The following is a 19234-nucleotide window of genomic DNA, read 5'->3' as shown; positions in this document are numbered from 1 at the left end:
AATCATTTCAAAGTCCTAAAATTAACCAAAGGCACAGAACAAACTAAAAAGCATCTATTGAAGATAAGCCACTAAACCTCAGTTAGAAGAGCGAAATATGACATTTTAAGTTGGGGCTATTCCCTTCTCTCTTCCTTCTCCAGTGCAAAAAGAAAATTTTAGAACTGAAAATAACCCAATTAGTAATAATAAAAAAAAAAACTCTATGGATAAGTTCAACAGCAGAATGAAGCAGACAAGAAAGAATGAGTAAAATTGAAGACAAAACAACAGAAAAAACCCAATCTAAACAACAGAGAGAAAACATTAAAAAAAAAAAGAAAAATGAAGACGGTCTGAGAGACTTATGGGACAGTAAGAGAAGCTCTAATATTAGTTTTATTAAAGTTTCAGTAGAAGGAAAAAATGAAGACTGAAAAAGTATTTGAAGAAATAATGGCTAAAATTTTTCTAAACCTGGCAAAAGATATAAAGTCCCTAAACTCCAGAAGCTAAGTAAACCCCAAACAAGATAAACCCCCCCAAAAATACACCAGAATCAAACTTCCAAAAACTAAAGGAAAAAAAAAATCTTAAAATTAACAAGAGAGAAACCTCTCTTTTAAAGCAGAGCGTTGGGGGTGGGAGGTGGGAGAGTGTCCAATAACAGCAGATTTCTCATCAGAAACCATGGAGGCCACAAAGAAGTAGCACAATTATTTTCTGAGAGCTGAAAGAAATGAGTTTTCAACCCAGGATTCCATATCCAGCAAAAATATCCCCCAATAATGAAGGGGAAATCAACACATTCTCAAATGAAAGGAAATGAAGACAATCTGTCACTAGTAGACCTCCTTTAAAAAAAGGGTTAAAGCCAGGCGTGGTGGCTCACACCTGTAATCCCAGCACTTTAGGAGGCCGAGACAGGCGGATCATGAGGTCAGGAGAACGAGACCATCCTGGCTAACATGGTGAAACCCCGTTTCTACTAAAAATAAAAAAAATTAGCCAGGCGTGGTGGTGGGCACCTGTAGTCCCAGCTACTCGGGAGGCTGAGGCAGGAGAATGGCGTGAACTCAGGAGGCGGAGCTTGCAGTGAGCCGAGATAGCACCACTGCACTCCAGCCTGGGCGACAGAGCGAGACTCCGTCTCAAAAACAAACAAACAAACAAACAAAAACAAAAAAAACTAAAGAAAATTCTCTAAATAGAAATGAAGTGACAAAAGAAAGAATCTTGGAAAATCAGGAAAAGAATAAATGACAAGAGAAATAGTAAAAATATTGAAAAATATAATAAATTTTCCTTCTCTCAAGTGTTCTAAATTATATGTTTGACAGTTTAAACAAAAACGTTAAGCATGTCTGATGTGGTTCTCAAAATATGTAGAGAAAATATTTAAGGCAATTATATTATTATATAAAAGAGGGTAAAGAGACACAAAAGTAGGAAAGGTTTCTATACTTCACTCAAAGTAATAAAATGAAGACTGTGATAAGTTATATATAAGTAATATAATACCTAAAGTAACTGCTAGTAAGTGCTACAAGAGGATATACTCAAAAACACTACAAATCAAAATGGAATTCTAAAAAAAAGTTCAAGTAACCCACAGGAAAGCAGAGGGGAAAAAAAAAAACCACAGGAGCCAGTCTGAAAGAACTCTCACTGCTCCAGAGAAACAAACAAACAAACAAAAAACAGAAAAAATAAATAAGCAAAAAAAGCAGACTTGAATCCAAACATATCAATAACTACATTAAGTATAAATAATATACATACATCCCATAAGGCCAGAATTTTTAAAACTTAGTATATGCTGTATCAAGAACCTTATTTCAAATATAATGATACAGCCATGTTGGAAAGGATGAAAAAGATATATCATGCAAACGTTAATACAAGAAAGCAGGAACAGGTAAATCCTAGAGACAGAAAGTAGATTATGGATGCCAGAGTCTGGGTGGAAAAGGAAAAGACGACTAATGGTTTGCTGTGATGGAATATTCTGGAATTAGATAGCAGTGACGGCTGGAAAACTTTCTGAATAGACTAAAAACCTCTGAATTATGTACTCTAAAAAGGTTGATTTTATGGTATGTGTATTGCGTCTCAAAAAAATCATACTTCAATGAAGTTTTTTGAAAAACAAACCTCAACAACAAAGAAGCCAATCTTTATTAATTAAAAATAAACCAATTAATAATAAGCCAAAGACAGGAAGAGCTATTTCACTGAAGAGGATACAGAGATGCCAAGTAGGAACATGTAAAGATGTTCAATATCACTGGTGGCCATTAGGGAGGTACAGATTAACACCATGATGAGCTGTCACTACCCACCTATCAGAATGGCTTAAATAAAAGTAATGACACCACCAGATAACAGTGAGGATGTAGAGAAACCAGATCTCTCATATACTGCTAGTGAGAATGTAAAATGGCACAGCCACTCTGGAGCATAATTTTGCAGCTTTACTAAATATGATCTAGTGATTGTGCTGCTGGGTATGTACCCCAGAAAAATAAAGTATTATATACATAACTGTTAATAGCAACTTACATGTTTGTAACAGCCAAAAACTGGAAAAAAACAAAATGTACTACAATAGATGAATGGTTAACCAAACTGTAGTACATTCATGACTACTCCACCACAATAAAAAGGAACAAACTGTCAATATACGCAAGAGCTGGGATGGATCTCAAGGGCATTATTAAAGCCCATCTCAAAAAGCCATGTACTGTGTTTTTCTATTTATGTAACATTCTTTAAATGACAAAATTATAGAGATGGAGAACAAATTAACAGTTGCCTGGGATTAGGGAAAGTGGGGAGAAGGAGGATAGGTGTGGGAACTCTTTGTGGTGATGGAACAGTTCTGTATTTTGACTGAGGGGATGGTTCCAGGAATCTACACATGTGATAAAATGACATAGAATTACACATTCTTTATACTAATATCAATTTCCTCAGTTTTATATCATATTATAGTAACTAATGAGAGAAACTGGGTGAAAGGAACATGAAATCTGTCAGTAAGTACTATTTTGCAAACTCCTGTGAATACATAATTACTTCAAAATAACTAGAAAGTAATCATCAAAATGTTAATGCTATTTTAAAAAAGAAGTCTGTTCATAACATTTTTTTTTCTTTTTTCTTTTTTTTGAGACGGAATCTCGCTCTGCCCAGGCTAGAGTGCAGTGGAGCGATTTCGGCTCACTGCAAGCTCTACCTCCCGGGTTCACGCCATTCTCCCGCCTCAGCCTCCCGAGGAGCTGGGACTACAGGTATCTGCTACCACGCCCGGCTAATTTTTTGTATTTTGTTTAGTAGAGATGGAGTTTCACTGTGTTAGCCAGGATGGTCTCGATCTCCTGACCTCGTGATCCGCCCACCTTGGCCTCCCAAAGTGCTGGGATTACAGGCATGAGCCACTGCACCTGGCCTTGTTCATAATGGTTTCTTATTTTTTCAGCAAACATTATTAGTAGCCCCTAGTACCAGGTTCTCTGACAGGTACAGAAGATGGCAATGAAAAACAAGACTTCAAACAGCTTCCAGTTCAGTGGTAGAGAAAGAGCCAATATAACACAGGCAAGTAATATAATTGTGCATCCTAGAGAATAAATTCTGAGAATAAAACCAATACCTGCATCAAGCTGCTGCTCCCCGTTCATTTCCACAGCATATAGGCTATATCTTCCCAACACAAAGGAAAGGCCTATGGTTCTGCTAGGATCTGAAGATTACTTGCAGGTTTCAAGCATCTGTTCAATGGGTATCCAAGGATCCAAATGAAAGTGCTGAAAAATGAAAAAGAACACATAAACAGCCTGAAGCCCAAGCGTACTCACTCACTCATAAAACAGGGCACTCAACTGGTTGAGAGATCAGATAAGATAAAAACGTACTGGCAGAACAGATAGGACTGGAGGAAAAAATTGACACTTTCTCTAATTTTGAAGAGTCAGTATGTGTATGTGTGCGCTCATGTGCGTCTGTATGTGTAGAGAATGCACACTATCGAGAATTCGATAATAAATCTAAAACTCACAACAAAGATGCATATGAATCATTACCCTTTAAATTTACATTACCATACTTAGCACCAAGATTCCTATCCACAAAACTCCAGTTCCTAATGGTTTCCTAGGGAGAGGGGGGAGTTAGCTTTCAATGCTGTCTTACACAACAAATATGATTCAAGATTCAGTATTACTTTATCTAATTTTCCATTTCATTTATCTAGAATATTATGCAGAACCATAAATATCAACTGTATTAGCCTACAATTACAAAGAGAATTCCTCCAAAATAAGTTTGGAACCTGCTTATTCTTTTTTTAAAAAACAGCTTTAGGGTTGGATGCGGTGGCTCACGCCTATAATCCCAACACTCTGGGAGGCTGAGGTGAGAGGATCACTTTGAGCCCAGGAGTTTGGGACCAGCCTCAGCAACATGGCAAAACCTTATCTGTACTAAAAATACAAAAACTAGCTGGGTATGGTGGTGCACGCCTGTAGTTTCAGCTACTCGGGAGGCTGAGGTGGGAGGATGGCTTGAGTCTGGGGCACAGAGGTTGCAGTGAGCCAAGATCACACCACTGCACTCCAGCCTGGGTGACAGAGTCAGACACTGTCTCAAAAAAAGAAAAAAAAAAAGCTTTATTGGGATACAAATCACATACCAAAATTTCCCATTTCAAGTGTACAAATTAATAATTTTTAGTAAATGTACAAAGTGTAACCATCATAATTGAATTTGAGAATATTTCTATTATCCTGAAAAAAAGCCAAATGCCCAATTGCAGTTCCTTCCCATTCCATCCCTAAGCTCAAGCAACCATTCATCTGCTTTGTCTCTACAGATTTTGCCTTTCCCAAACATTTCACATAAATGGAACCATAAGAAATGTGGTCTTTCATACTTGGTTTTCTTTCACTTATGTTTTTGAGGTTCATCCATGTTGCAATATGGATGAATCTATTTATTCTTGCTTTACATACATGTAAAATAATCTAAGATATTATCTTAATATGTGCCTAATAGATTAGAAAGAGGAAATGAAAGGGAGAAAAGAGCTGCTTCAGGAAGGTAGGGCATGAACTAACTGCAAGAGCGACAATACAGAAAACTGTAGAATTGGGATGGGTACTTAACAGCACAGCTTTGGGGGCGATATTCTGCAGGATCAAGCAATTATATACCTCTCAAAAGTTTTGTGTGTGTATTAGACCCCCCAGTAAATGATTCTCATAAGCAACTTTAATCATGAAGAAAAAGCTTAGATTTTAATACATCCTTATATCACTTTTATATATCTGAAAAGGTACCAGCTACCTAAAGGACAATAGCTTAAAATGGGTAGGGATGGCCGGGTGCATGGCTCATGCCTGTTATCCTAGCACTTTGGGAGACCAAGGCAGGCAGATCACTTGAGCCCAGGAGTTCAAGACCAGCCTGGGCAACACAGCAAAACCCTGTCTCAAAAAAAAAAAATATATATATATATATATATATATATATTTTATATATATATATATTTTATATATATATATAAATTAGCTGGGTGTGGTAGAGCATGCCTGTAGTCCCAGCTACTTGGGTGGCTGAGGCAAGAGAATTGCTTGAGCCCAGGAGGCTGAGGGTGAGGCTGCAGTGAGCCACTGTACTCCAGCCTGGGCAATGGGAGTGAAAGCCTGTCTCAAAAAAAAAAAAAGGTGGGGAGGTAAGGAAACTTAGGTTCTAGTGCCAGCTCTACTGATAACTAATAATGCAATCTGATACACTACCATATTATGTCCATTTTTTATCTGTAAAACAAATAAAGATCTTTTTCAGATTTTAAATTTTCATTTCATAATGAGCGTAGAAAAGTTTTGATAACTATTAAGATTGTGGACATTCCACTTGAGATAAATGCCAGTTATCCCAAATCGTATCACAGAATATAAGCACCGAAACCCACACTTTCAAAGATGGGAACAATTGAACAGAAACTTGAGAGTGATGTTTACGGCTTCTAAATGTGCTCTCTTCCCTCAGTTTACTTTTCTACCCCAAGCCCAAAACATCCAAACTGTATCACTCCACCTACTAATTTATTCATTCCCCATATACTTATCAAACACCAGCTCCTTACCAACCACTACTGTAGGGGATGGGGTAAAGCAATCAAGAGAGATATGATTCCTACTTTCATGGAGCTTATTTTCAACTGGAGGGAAACAAATTAAGCCAACAATAAAAAAATTATTTAAACTGCTATGAAGTAAAAGTACTAGGCGATCAGAAAGAATATAAAGGCAGGTCTAACCTAAAATGAGAGGTCACTGACAGTGTCCCTGAGAAAATGATACAGCAGCTAGGCAGAAGGGGGAGAAAAGGAGGACTATTCCAGGCACCAAGAATAGAATAAACCAAGGCTCTGCTCTATGGTGGGAAGGACCTGAAGGCTGCTGTGGCTAGAGCATGTGAACCAATAGAGTAAGTCACAGATAAAAGATTGAACAGGAAGAGAAGGGATAACAGCAATTAATAATTACTGAGGACTGCCTATGTACTGGGGCACTGTTTTAAGCAGGTTGTTGACAAGTCCAAATTCCTATGGCTCTAATTTAGTGGATAATCTCCACATATAAAGTCTTGACACTTCAGCATGGTTTTGACAGAACAAAGTCAGTGCTAAACAAGTATCTGTTGGGTCACTAGCCTTTGAAGATGTCATCTACCGTTTATGTTCATAAACTCTTGGAACATGCTAGAGTATTTTGTGCAGAGAGCCACAAAGTACAAAAATAATAATGAAACTTCAAAGCCAAAAGGCATGAAGTGGGAGAGATGCAAGTTTTACGTAGCAGAAAGCTACGGTTATGACATTCTTTCAATCTTACATCAATCGTTTAGATTTTAGCCAATGAGCAATCAGTTCATCATCTTAACAGGATCACAAGAAATAGACTGATGAAGCCTTCTGTTGTGGAACATCTGTTAACGCTCTCTCTTTATTGTTAGCCTGCTGTCTTTTTATGTAGTTAAAAAAAAAAAAAAAAAAAAAAAAACCAGTAAAATATCCAGGAGCTTAGTATATGAAAATTTAATTCACTTTTCCTTTATTTTCTGTTCATATTAAATTGTTTTACTGTCATTGTTTATTTTATCACTTATTTTGGTATTATCACCCTCTTGTAGTGAACAGAATACACTAAGAGTTACTCATTTAAGGCCTGGTGAGGTGGCTCATATCTGTAATCCCAGCACTTTGAGAGGCCAAGGTGGGCAGATTGCTTGAGGTCAGGAGTTTGAGACCAGCCTGGCCAACGTGGTAAAACCCCATCTCTACTACACACACACACACTAATTAGCTGGGTGTGGTGGCGGGCACGTGTAATCCCAGCCATCTGGGAGGCTGAGAAGAGAATCGCTTGAGCCCAGGAGGCTGCGGCTGCAGAGAGCCAAGATCACACCACTGCACTCCAGCTCGGGTAACAGAGCCAGACTCCGTCTCAAAAAAAGAAAAAAAAAAAAAGAGTTATTCATTTAAATAAATGCTTATAAGGCTGGGCCCAATGGCTCACCCTTATAGTCCCAGTGCTCTGGAAGCCTGAGGCGGAAGGATCTCTTGAGTCCAGGAGTCTGAGGTTACCATAAGCAATGATCATACCACTGTATTCTAGCCTGGGCAACAGGGAGAGACCCTGTCTCAAAAATAAATAAGTAAAAATAAATAAATAAATTAATTAATTAATTAAATGTAAAAATAAATAAATTCTCATGAATTAACTGATCTGGATCGTAGTCATCTTATTTAATACTTTAGTGAACTAAATAGGTACTTAGATATTTGGAAGGGGTTCTAAGATAATATACTGAAGCCTGAAGAAATGTTAAATACTTCTAAGAAATAGAAATAAAAATTGAAAAAGCAAAGCTAATTGGAAAAAATAAGCTTTCAAGATAAATACTAAAAAAGAACAACTAAACCCCAGCAGAAAAATCAAACTGAATAGCTATTTCATTTTTAAGTGGTAACATCAATATAAAACTACCATGGAATGTTAACAGATTTTTTAAAAGACCTAAAAGTCATCTGAACAACAAATATGTTAGACAAAATCTTCCCCTCCCATCTTGTTGGGTTTTTTTTAGACAAAGTCCCGCTCTGTTGCCCAGGCTGGAGTGCAGTGGCACAATCTCAGCTCACTGCAACCTCTGCCTCCCAGCTTGAAGCAATTCTCCTGCCTTAGCCTCCCAAGTAGCTGGGATTACAGGCATGAGCTACCACGCCTGGCTAATTTTGTACTTTTTGTATTTTAGTAGAGACCATGTTGGCCAGGCTGGTCTCAAACCCCTGACCTCAAGTGATCCACCTGCCTCAGCCTCCCATCTTGTTTCAGATTACACATACAGTCCACACTCTAAGCCTAGTAGTAGTAACCTGGCTTCATGTTAATGCCCTTTGTTTTCAAGGCTAAGATAAACATTGAGTAAGATGAGTGATTACATGGGGAAGTTGCAATAATGCAAGATAAATTTCTGTGGGAAATATCCTCAGCCAAATGATTTAACATGTCTGACATAAGTAACTTTTAAAGGGCTTAGAAAGGACAGGACCTCAGTGTGGTTCTAAAGATCACTGATACGTTCGGTGGTTGGGAAAAAAAAAAAAAAAAAAAAAACAACTTTAATTCAAAAAATACCAGGCAGTTAGCAAGAAAATTCCTATTGAAATATTTGATTTTGTACACTTATCCCTCAATAGATACAAGTCCAACAATAATTTCAAGTATGTTGTTAAATATAGTAATTGCAACAATTCAGCAAATTAGATGCTCCATTTTCAGCAGATCTGCAAAATTAACTCTGACCTTGACAGTGCAGTCAGTGGTAGAGTCACCTTATATTTTCTGTTCCCATTCCCCAACAGGTGTAGCTTTCTGTCGGCCTTTCACTCTTACTATAGTCAACTGTCACTACGTTTTATTTGACTATCTAAATTAAACATTGTCCTTCCATTTGTCAAATGCCAACGTAACTCAGGGACAGAAATCTTCTATTGTTTCATTAAGTTATTTGTTGTTTCATTTTTATTGTTTTAACCCACTGCTACATGTTTGACTAGAGAGATTAAAAAATAAATTCTGATAAAGTCAAGGTTTTAGTTCAATTTTGAGAGAAAAATCTTAGTCACTCGTATCATCTAAATTAAATCTTGAGGCCAGGCACGGCGGCTCACGTCTGTAATCCCAGCATTTTGAGGGGCCGAGGTGGTGAATCACTTGAGCTCAGGAGTTCAAGATAAGCGTGAGCAATATGGCAAGACTCTGTGTCTCTACAAAAAGTAAAAAAAAAAAAAAAAAAAAAATTAGCTGGGTGTGGTGGCACATGCTTGTAATCCCAGCTACTCAGGAGGCTGAAATGGGAGAACTTCAAACCCAGGGCAGAGGTTGCAGTGAGCCAAGGTTGCGATGAGCGAAGTTTGCACCACTGCACTCCAGCTTGGGTGGCAGAGCAAGACCCTGTACCAAAAAAAAATAAATAAAAGAAAAAAATCTGACCCAAACCTTTTCATGATTTTATAAACCCAATATAGGGCAAATCCATCTCAGTTGAATAAACTGGTACTAATAAATGTATAAAACCACTGAAAGTTCTAAACAAAACCCAAACTCAAGAATAACCTAAACTGGAAAAAAAAGAAAACAAAGAAAGTTAAATTGTGGAGCCAATGTTTTTAAAGATTTTAGACAACAATAAGAAATTGTTAAGTAAAATATAGCATAAGCATACAATACACCATACATGGCCATTGGAAATTGTGTTAGAGAAATGGTTTTCTTCTCCAAATCCCAATAGGGCATTTTTTTTCCTTCTAATTCTATGGTTGAACCAATAGGCCACTGTATTTGACTTGATAAGCTAATTTTAGAATGCATATAAGCCGGGCATAGTGGTTCATGCCTGTAATCCCAGCACTGTGGGAAGCCAAGGTGAGAGGAGAGCTTCAGACCAGGAGTTGCAGACCAGCCTGGGCAATATAGTAAGACCTCATATCTCTATGAAAAATTTAAAGAAACAAAATTAGCTAAGTGTGGTGACACATGCCTGTAATCCCAGCTACTCAGGAAGCCGAGATTTTTTTGTTGGTTTGTTTTGAGACAGTCTACTTCTGTCACCCAGGCTGGAATGCAGTGGCACAATCTTGTTTCACTGCAACCTCTACCTCCAGGCTCAAGCAATTCTCGTGCCTCAGCCTCCTGAGTAACTGGGACTGCAGTGTGTGCTACCACGCTCGGCTAATTTTTGTATTTTTGGTAGAGACAGGGTTTTACCATGTTGGCTAGGCTGGTCTTGAACTCCCTGACCTCAGGTGAGGTGATCTGCTCTCGCCTCAGACTCCCCAAAGTGCTGGGATTACAGGCATGAGCCACGGCGCAGCCAGCCAGGAAGCTGAGAATTGCTTGAGTCTGAGAGGCAGAGTCTGTAATGACCCAGGATCATGCCACCGCACTCCAGCCTGGGTGATAGAGCAAAAACAAAACATAAAATGAAATGCATCTAAAAAAGAAAATGTACAATCCAGCTACATTTTTGTAAAAGATGACATAAGGCAAGTTCCTTCCATCAAAATATTAGGCCAGGCACAGCAGCTCATGCCTGTAATCCCAGCACTTTGGGAGGCCAAGACAGGAGAATCACCTGAGGCCAGGAGTTCAAGACCAACCTGGGCAGCATAGGGAGACCCCATCCGTAAAAAGAAATTTTTTTCCTAAATCAAAATAGTGTAACATTAGCATAAGAAAAGACAAACATCAATAAAGTAAAATAAAGTTGAACAAAACAGATCAATTTTTATGACAGTGCAGTTTGTGATAAACAGGGCATTCCATATAAATCATGAAAGGACACAAACAGTGTTAAAGAATTGCCTATCCATTTTGGGAGGAAAAAAAATTAGAACCTTACTTTATGCTGCCACATAAATAAATTCCAGGTGAATTAAAAGAGAAAAACATGAAAAAGAAGATTCCAAAGAAATTAAAAGAAAACATATGTGAATATGGTTACAGCCTTGGAATAGCATAGATTTCCTTAAGCAAGGAAGCCATAAAATGGATACCTTTGACTAAATACTTAAAACTTTCAACTTGCAAAAAGAACCATAAACAAATTTTTTTAATGAGCTACAGAAAAAACTATCTCCAGCATATATAGCAGACAAAATATTAATAGCCATAATAGCACCTATTAAATAAATAAGACCAAACCTAGTAACATGGACACTTTTTTAAAAGGTCAGATATGAACGATAATTGTAGGGAATGACTGGTAATCACATGAAAATATATTCAACCTCAACAGCTAAAATTTTATTTTTCACCCAGATTAGCAAAAACAAAAGATTAGTAATACTGAATATGGTTGAAGACATGGAGAAATGGAAGCCGTCATTATCAGTTCAGGAGCACAAACGGATATAGCCCTTTTAGAGAGAAATTTTATTCTATCAAAATTTTAACTTGCATTCTCTACAACCCACCAATTCCACTTCCAATATATTTCAGAAAAATATCCAGAGACAATAAGGAAATAAGTAGCACAACAACTTCAAAGAAAGAGTTTAAACTGTCCTCATTTCAGGGCATACACAGAGAAACATCCCCATGTGTACAAAGAAGCAAGAACCAAAATGGTTCCTTGAGCAATGCCTATATTAAGAAAAAACTGGAGGCCGGGCGCGGTGGCTCATGCCTGTAATCCCAACACTTGGGGAGGCCGAGGCAGGTGGATCACAAGGTCAGGAGTTCGAGACTAGCCTGAAAAACATGGTGAAACTCCGTCTCTACTAAAAATACAAAAAAATCAGCCAGGCCTAGTGGCGGGCGCCTGTAACCCCGGCTACTCAGGAGGCTGAGGCAGGAGAATCGCTTGAACTCGGGAGGCAGAGGTTGCAATGAGCTGAGATCACACCACTGCCATCCAGCCTGGGTGACAGTGTGAGACTTTGTCTCAAAAAAAAAAAGGAAAAAGAAAAAGAAAAGAAAAAACTGGAAACCTCAGGGTCAATCAATACATAATGGCACACCCACAAGATGAAAGTTAAAAAGAATAAGACAGCTTAGTAAGCATAAAGTTTATGCTGGGGTGATGAAATAAGCTTTGGATTTGGATAGTGGTTTTATATAGACATATACATATAACCTATATCTATATAAAACCGAACAAAAACAAAACTACATATTTCTACAGGTACACATATGTATATGTGCAGATACCTTTAACATGGTCAGGAAGAATACATCCAAATCATTAACAGGAAAGTGAGATTCAGGGCAGGGCAAAAGGGTCTGTTTGTTTTAACTGCATTTGGTAAACTTTTCAAGATAAAAATATACTCATATGTTTACTTCAGTGATTTAAAATTTTAAGACAAAAAAATGCATTTATTGACATGGAAAGCTATTTATTCATTCTTTCAATAAATATTTACTGGAAACTTACTATGTGTCAGGTACAATAAAAAAAAAAATTAGAGATATATCAGTGAAGAAAACAGACCAAAATCTCTGCCCTCATGAAACTTATATTTTACTGTAAGGAAGAAAGTGTAATACTTTCTCTAAACGTCATAAGTGATAGAGCTGGGGAGGAATGACAGTGTGGGGTGGTTAAATTGGGTGGAGAGAAAGGAGGCTTCATTGAGAAGGTAACATGGACAAAGCCCTGAGGGAGCCATAGAAGGAAAGAGCATGTCAGGAAGAGGGAAAAGCCAGCACAAAGGGCCTAAAGGGAGAGCATGTGAGTGTGAGCTATGTTCCAGGAATAGCAGGGAGGCCAGGGTAGTTGGTGCCAAGTAAGCAAGCAAGAACAAGTAGAAGGAGAAGAGGCAGGAGAGAGGTCAACCTCACACTGCCTGCCACCCTCAGGCGCCTCTGTGAGCACTCCCCACCTACAGCCCTTAAGGAACTACACTTACCAGGTGACCCTGCTCCTCTGGTGGTAACAAAACATAAAGGCAATGCTGGTGGGAATGTTAAAATGATGCAGCCACCCGGGAAAACAGTCTGGCAGTTCCTCAATGTTAAACATAAAGTTACCATATGGCCCAGGATTTCACTCCTCAATATATACCCAAGACATACGAAAACATATGTCCAAACATAAACTTGTTCGTGAATGTTTGTAGTATTATTTATAATAGTCAAAAAATAGAAACAAATCAAATGTATCAACCAATTAATGGATAAGTAAAATGTAATATATATAATATAATGGAATATTATTCAGCCATAAACAGAAATGTACGAATACATACTACAACAAGGATAACCTTGAAAATATTGTACATGAGAAGACAGACACTAAAGACCACATATTATATGCTTCCATTTATATAAAATGACCAGAATAGGCAAATTCACAGAGACAGAGGGTAGACTGTGGTCGCCAAGGGCTGGCAGAGAAAAGGTAATAGATAACGACTACTAATATGTACAGGGTTGCTTTTGGGAGTATTAAAACATTCTAATATTAGACTGTGGTGAGAGTTGTACTATTTCGCGAATAAAAAAATTACTTAACTGTAAACTTTAAATAAGTGAGTTTTATGGTCTGTGAAATATATCTCAGTAAAACTATAAAAATAGTACTTATATTCAAGGACACAACTTTGCTTTTTTTTTTTTTTTTGAGACGGAGTCTTGCTCTGTCACCCAGGCTGGAGTGCAGTGGCCGGATCTCGGCTCACTGCAAGCTCCGTCTCCCGGGTTCACGCCATTCTCCTGCCTCAGCCTCCCGAGTAGCTGGGACTACAGGCACCCGCCACCTCGCCCGGCTAGTTTTTTGTAATTTTTAGTAGAGACGGGGTTTCACCGTGTTAGCCAGGATGGTCTCGATCTCCTGACCTCGTGATCCGCCCGTCTCGGCCTCCCAAAGTGCTGGGATTACAGGCTTGAGCCACTGCGCCCGGCCACAACTTTGCTTTTAAATAACTTTTCAAATACAGAAGCCAATGACCAAAAAAAAAAACAAAAAAGAGACAAGATATCTGGGTTACCCTTAGGATATGTAACAGAAGGAGAAAGAAAATAATTTGGCTGTTACTGGTTTGTATCAGTTAAGGTAATGCTGTGCTTTAACAGATAAATTTCAATTTTCAATTGCTTAATCCAACAGATATGTATTTCCCACAGAGATGAAGTCCAAACAGGTGTCCCTAATCAGTAGACAACTCTCCACCATATGATTATTCATGAAGCCAAAAGCCTTCCACCACATACCTCTACCATCTTCAACAAAATCTTCACAAATCATTCACTGTAGGAGATCACACATGGGAGGTTTTCATGGGACAGACCTAAAAGCGGTACGTCCCTTCCACCCACATTCCACTAATTAAAATCCAGTCACAAGACCCCATCCAACTACAAAGGAAGCTGTAGACTATAGTGTGGCACATCCCACCATTAGTAACAGAGTGCTTAAATTAGTACTGCCATTCACCAGAACTTATATTAACAGTAAATAGCAGTTATTTTATTTAAAGGAGGCTCTATGAATCAATAGTAGTGTGTCATGGAATTCTTTGTCAATAAATATTTACTGAGCACGTATTATTGCCACACCACATTTGTTCTAGGTGAACAAATATTTTGAAACCTGCCCTCACGAATCTCATAAAGTGTGTAGATAGCCAGCAATACAATAATTACAGTTGAGCCTTGAACAACATGGGCATGAAATACACGGGTCCACTTACAGATTTTTAAAAATAACTATCTCGAAAAAATTTTTGGAGATTTATGACAATTTGAAAAAACTTGCAGACAAACCATGTAGCTTTAAAATATCAAAAAATTAAGAAAAGGGTGTGTTGTAAATGCATAAAATACATGCAGTACTAGTCTATTTTATCATTTACCACTTTAAAATATATACAAATCTATTATTCAAAGTTAAAAAATATCAAAACTTGTACAAACACAGACTGTACATGGTGTCATTCCCAGTCCTGAGAAATGTAAACAAACCTAAAGATGCAGTTTTACATCATAACTACACAAAATTAAGTGTAGTATATATTGTGCTACTGCAATCATTTTGTAGCTATCTCCTGTTGCTATTGCCTTGACCTCAAGTGTTGCGACTATCTGCTTAAAATGCTGTGACACTAATCATCTCCACATGGGCAGTTCGTCTCTCCAGTAAAATGCATAAATAATATCACAATAAAAAGTGATCTCCCATGGTGCTTACACATTTTTCATGATGCTTACTGCAGTACTGTATTTAATAACACCCTAAGACCCATAGAAAGTACCACTAGAGATGCCGGATGTGCTCTCAAGAAGCAGAGAGAAGTGGTGACGTTGTAAGAAAAAGCTGGATTACTTGATATATACAACAGATTGAGGTCTACAGCTGCAGCTGCCTCCATTTCAAGATAAGTAAATCCAGCATAAGGACCATTGTTTAAAGAAAAAAAAAAAAAAGCAAAGGAAATGTGTGAAGCCATCACTGCAACTATGCCAACAGGTGCAAAAACCTTGCATTTTGTGTGAATTACATTTTTATCTCACATTGAAAATGCAGCTTTTATGTGGGTGCACGACTGCTGTAGAAAGGCATACCTATAAACTTTTGTATGACTTGAGAAGAAGTGAAGTCATTATATGACAACTTAAAGCAAAAGAAAGGTGAAGGAGGCCGGGCGTGGTGGCTCACACCTGTAATCCCAGCACTTTGGGAGGCCGAGGTGGGTGGATCACCTGAGGTCGGGAGTTGGAGACCAGCTTGATCAACATGGAGAAATCCCATCTCTACTAAAAACACAAAATTAGCCAGGCGTGCTGGCGCATGCCTGTAATCCCAGCTACTCATGAGGCTGAGGCAGGAGAATCACTTGAACCCAGGAGACAGAGGTTGCGGTGAGCCGATGCACTCCAGCATGGGCAAAAAGAGTGAAACTCCATCTCAGGGGAAAAAAAAAAAAAAAAAAGGTTAAGGATCTAAAGCTGGAGGATTTAATGCCAGCAAAGGATGCTTTGATAATTTCAGAAAGTGCTTTGGCTTTAAAATTCTAATAGGAGAAGCAGCTTCTGCTGACCAACAGGCAGCAAATGAGTTCCCCAATGCCATTAAGAAAATCATTGAGGAGAAAGGATTTCCACCTGAATAGGTTTCTGTGGGGTTTTTTTGAGACAGGGTCTTGTTCTGTCACCCAGGCTGGAGTGCAATGGCATGAGCTCGGATCACTGCAACCTCCACTTCCCAGGCTCAGCAATCCTCTTACCTCAACCTCCCTAGGAGCTAAGACTACAGGAACGTGCCACTACGCTCAGCTAATTTTTTTTTTTTACTTTTCTGTAGAGACAAGGTCTCACTATATTGAACAGACTAGTCTGGAACTCCTGGGCTCAAGCAATCCTCTCATCTTGGCCTCCCAAAATGCTGGGATTTCAGGCATGAGCCACTGCACCTAGCCGGAACAGGTTTTTAATGCTGATGAAAGTGCTCTATTTGGGGAGAAAATGTGCTACAAAGGACATTTATTAGTAAGGAGGAGAAGAAAGCACCAGGATTTAAGGGAGGAAGGGATAGGCTAACTTGACTATTCTGAGCAAGTGCAGTTGGGTTTATAATCAGGACAGCCCGCTAACCCCCACACCTCGAAGGGAAAAGATAAAAGCCAGCTGCTAGTCTTTTGGTTGTACAATAAGGCCTGGACAACAAGAACCCTTTTTCTGAATTGGTTCCATCAATGATTTCTCCCTGAAGTCAGGAAGTACCCTGCCAGTAAGGGTCTGCTTCTTAACGTTCTTTTGATATTTGACAATGCCCCCAGCCACCCATGAGTTCAACTCTCCCCATGAGTTCAACACCAAAAGCAATGAAGGGAGTCTACTTGCCCCCAAACACAATGTTTCTAATTCAGTATCTAGATCAGGAGCTCATAAGGGCCTTTAAGGCTCATTACACACATTCCTTTATGGAAAGGATTGTCAACACTATGCAAGAGAACCGTGATAGAACATAATGAAAGTCTGGAAGGATTACACTGCTGAAGATTTCATTGTTATAGAAAAAGTCCTGAAAGCCATCAAGCCTAAAACAATAGACTCCTGCTAGAGAAAACTGTCCAGATGTCCTACATAACTTCACAGGATTGACAACAGAGCCAATCACGAAAATTATGAAACAGGCTGTAGATATGGCCAAAAAGGTCGGAGGTGAAGGGTTAAGATATAGATCATGGGCCAGGTGCCATGGCTCACACCTGCAATCCCAGCACTTTGGGAGGCTGAGGTGGGCGGATCACTTGAGGTCAGGAGTTCCAGACCAGCCTGGCCAACATGGTGAAACCTCCTATTAAAAAGACAAAAATTGGCCGGGCGCGGTGGCTCAAGCCTGTAATCCCAGCACTTTGGGAGGCCGAGACGGGCGGATCACGAGGTCAGGAGATCGAGACCATCCTGGCTAATGCGGTGAAACCCCGTTTACTAAAAAAATACAAAAAACTAGCCGGGCGTGGTGGCGGGCGCCTGTAGTCCCAGCTACTCGGGAGGCTGAGGCAGGAGAATGGCGTAAACCTGGGAGGCGGAGCTTACAGTGAGGTGAGATCCGGCCACTGCACTCCAGCCTGGGCGACAGAGCGAGATGCCGTCTCAAAAAAAAAAAAAAAATACAAAAATTAGCCTGATGTGGTGGCACACGCCTGTAATCCCAGCTACTCGGGATGCTAAGAAAAGAGAATCGCTTGAACCCAGGAGGCAGAGGTTGAAGTAAGGTGAGATCGCAGCACTGCACTCCAGCCTGGGCGACAGAGCAAGACTCCATCTCAAAAAAACAAAAAAAAGATACAGATTGTGGAGAAATTCAAGAGCTAATACACAGCACACTAGAGGAATTAACAGAAGAGGAATTAACAGAAGACAACTTGATGGAGTGTCAATAAGGAACAAGTGCCAATAAGGAAGAAGATGTAGAAGAAGCAGTGCTAGAAAATAAATCAACATTGACAATCTGACAGAAGGGTTCGGATTATTCAGGACTGCTTTTACGACAAAATCCCTCTATGATATGGCACTGAAACTAAAGCAAATAGTGGAAGAGGGGTTGATACCTCCTCAGCCTACTCAATGTGAAGATGATAAGGATGAAGACCTTTATGATGATCCACTTCCACTCAATGAAGAGTCAATATTAATATATTTTCTCTTCCTTATGATTTTCTTTGTAACATTTTTTTCTCCAGCTTACTCTATTGTAAGAAAACAGTATGTAATATACAACACATAAAATATGTGTTGATTGACTGCTTATATTCTTGGAAGGCTTCTGGTCAACAGTAGGCTATTAGTAAAGTTTTTGAGAAGTCAAAAGTTATATGCAGATCTTCAGCTCCATGTGGGGTCAACACCCCTGTGTTGTTCAAGGGTCAACTATAATATGTATGTTGAATGGAAACAAATGTTAGGGGGAAAAAACTGAACAAGGGAGGAGGACAGAGAGTCCTACTTTTAACAGAGTGATCAAAGTCTTAGTTGAGGTAACATGAAACACCACCAGAGGGAAATGAGGAAGTGAGCCATGTGGGTACCTGCCGAAGAATATTCAAGGCAGAAAAATAAAAAGTGCAGTCTCTGAAGTGGGAGCTTGTGTGGCATATCTGAGGCCACAGCGGTTGGAACAAAATGATCACAGCAGAGATGCTATGAGATGAACTCAGGAAGCTATTAGGGAGTCATATTTTACATGAACTTGCAGGCTGCTGTGAAGATTTTGGCTTTGGGGAAGCCACTGAAAGATTCTGAGGAGAGGACGAACACAATTTATTTTTTAAACGGATCACTCTGCAGCTATGTGAGAACAAAGCAAGAGCAGAAGCAGGAAGACCAACTAAAAAGACTACAGAATAATCCGAGTGAAAGGTGTTGGTGGCTAGGCCCAGGACAGGACAAGTGAAAAGAAATTTTCAGCAGCATCTGGGCTGACTGAAGTTTCTGCCCTAAGCAACTGGAAGGATAGAACTGCCACTTATGGAAAAAGGTCTGAAGTAGGAATGGTTTGAGGAAGAAAAATTATGATGAGCTTCAGTGTAAAATAGGGCAATATGATTACTTTCCTCACCACTAAAGGTTTACTCTTGGAGTTTTCAGGAAAATGTTTTCAATCAACAAAAGTGTAATTATTACACCCCTTATCCGTGTAGTATCTCCAATTTATAAGCTTTTTTCACCCATGATGCTTC

The 19234-nt window shown here is 39.0% G+C and overlaps 1 protein-coding gene across 4 annotated transcripts in view; it reads right to left on the bottom strand.

Moving 5' to 3' along the window:
• The window catches only part of SFMBT1 (Scm like with four mbt domains 1), a 154796-nt gene that overhangs the window by 67309 nt on the left and 68253 nt on the right, over positions 1 to 19234 (bottom strand). For all 4 annotated transcript variants that reach the window (XM_017955399.3, XM_017955398.3, XM_003894304.5 and 1 more), the window contains one exon: positions 3635 to 3788. In XM_017955399.3, the coding sequence (XP_017810888.1) occupies positions 3635 to 3662 (28 nt within the window). In that variant the 5' untranslated portion in view covers positions 3663 to 3788. The remainder of the gene's footprint in view (positions 1 to 3634; positions 3789 to 19234) is intronic.

Source organism: Papio anubis, chromosome 2 (assembly GCF_008728515.1).
Source record: "Papio anubis isolate 15944 chromosome 2, Panubis1.0, whole genome shotgun sequence".
Taxonomy (NCBI): domain Eukaryota; kingdom Metazoa; phylum Chordata; class Mammalia; order Primates; family Cercopithecidae; genus Papio; species Papio anubis.
This window is presented reverse-complemented; position numbering and strand designations above follow the sequence as displayed.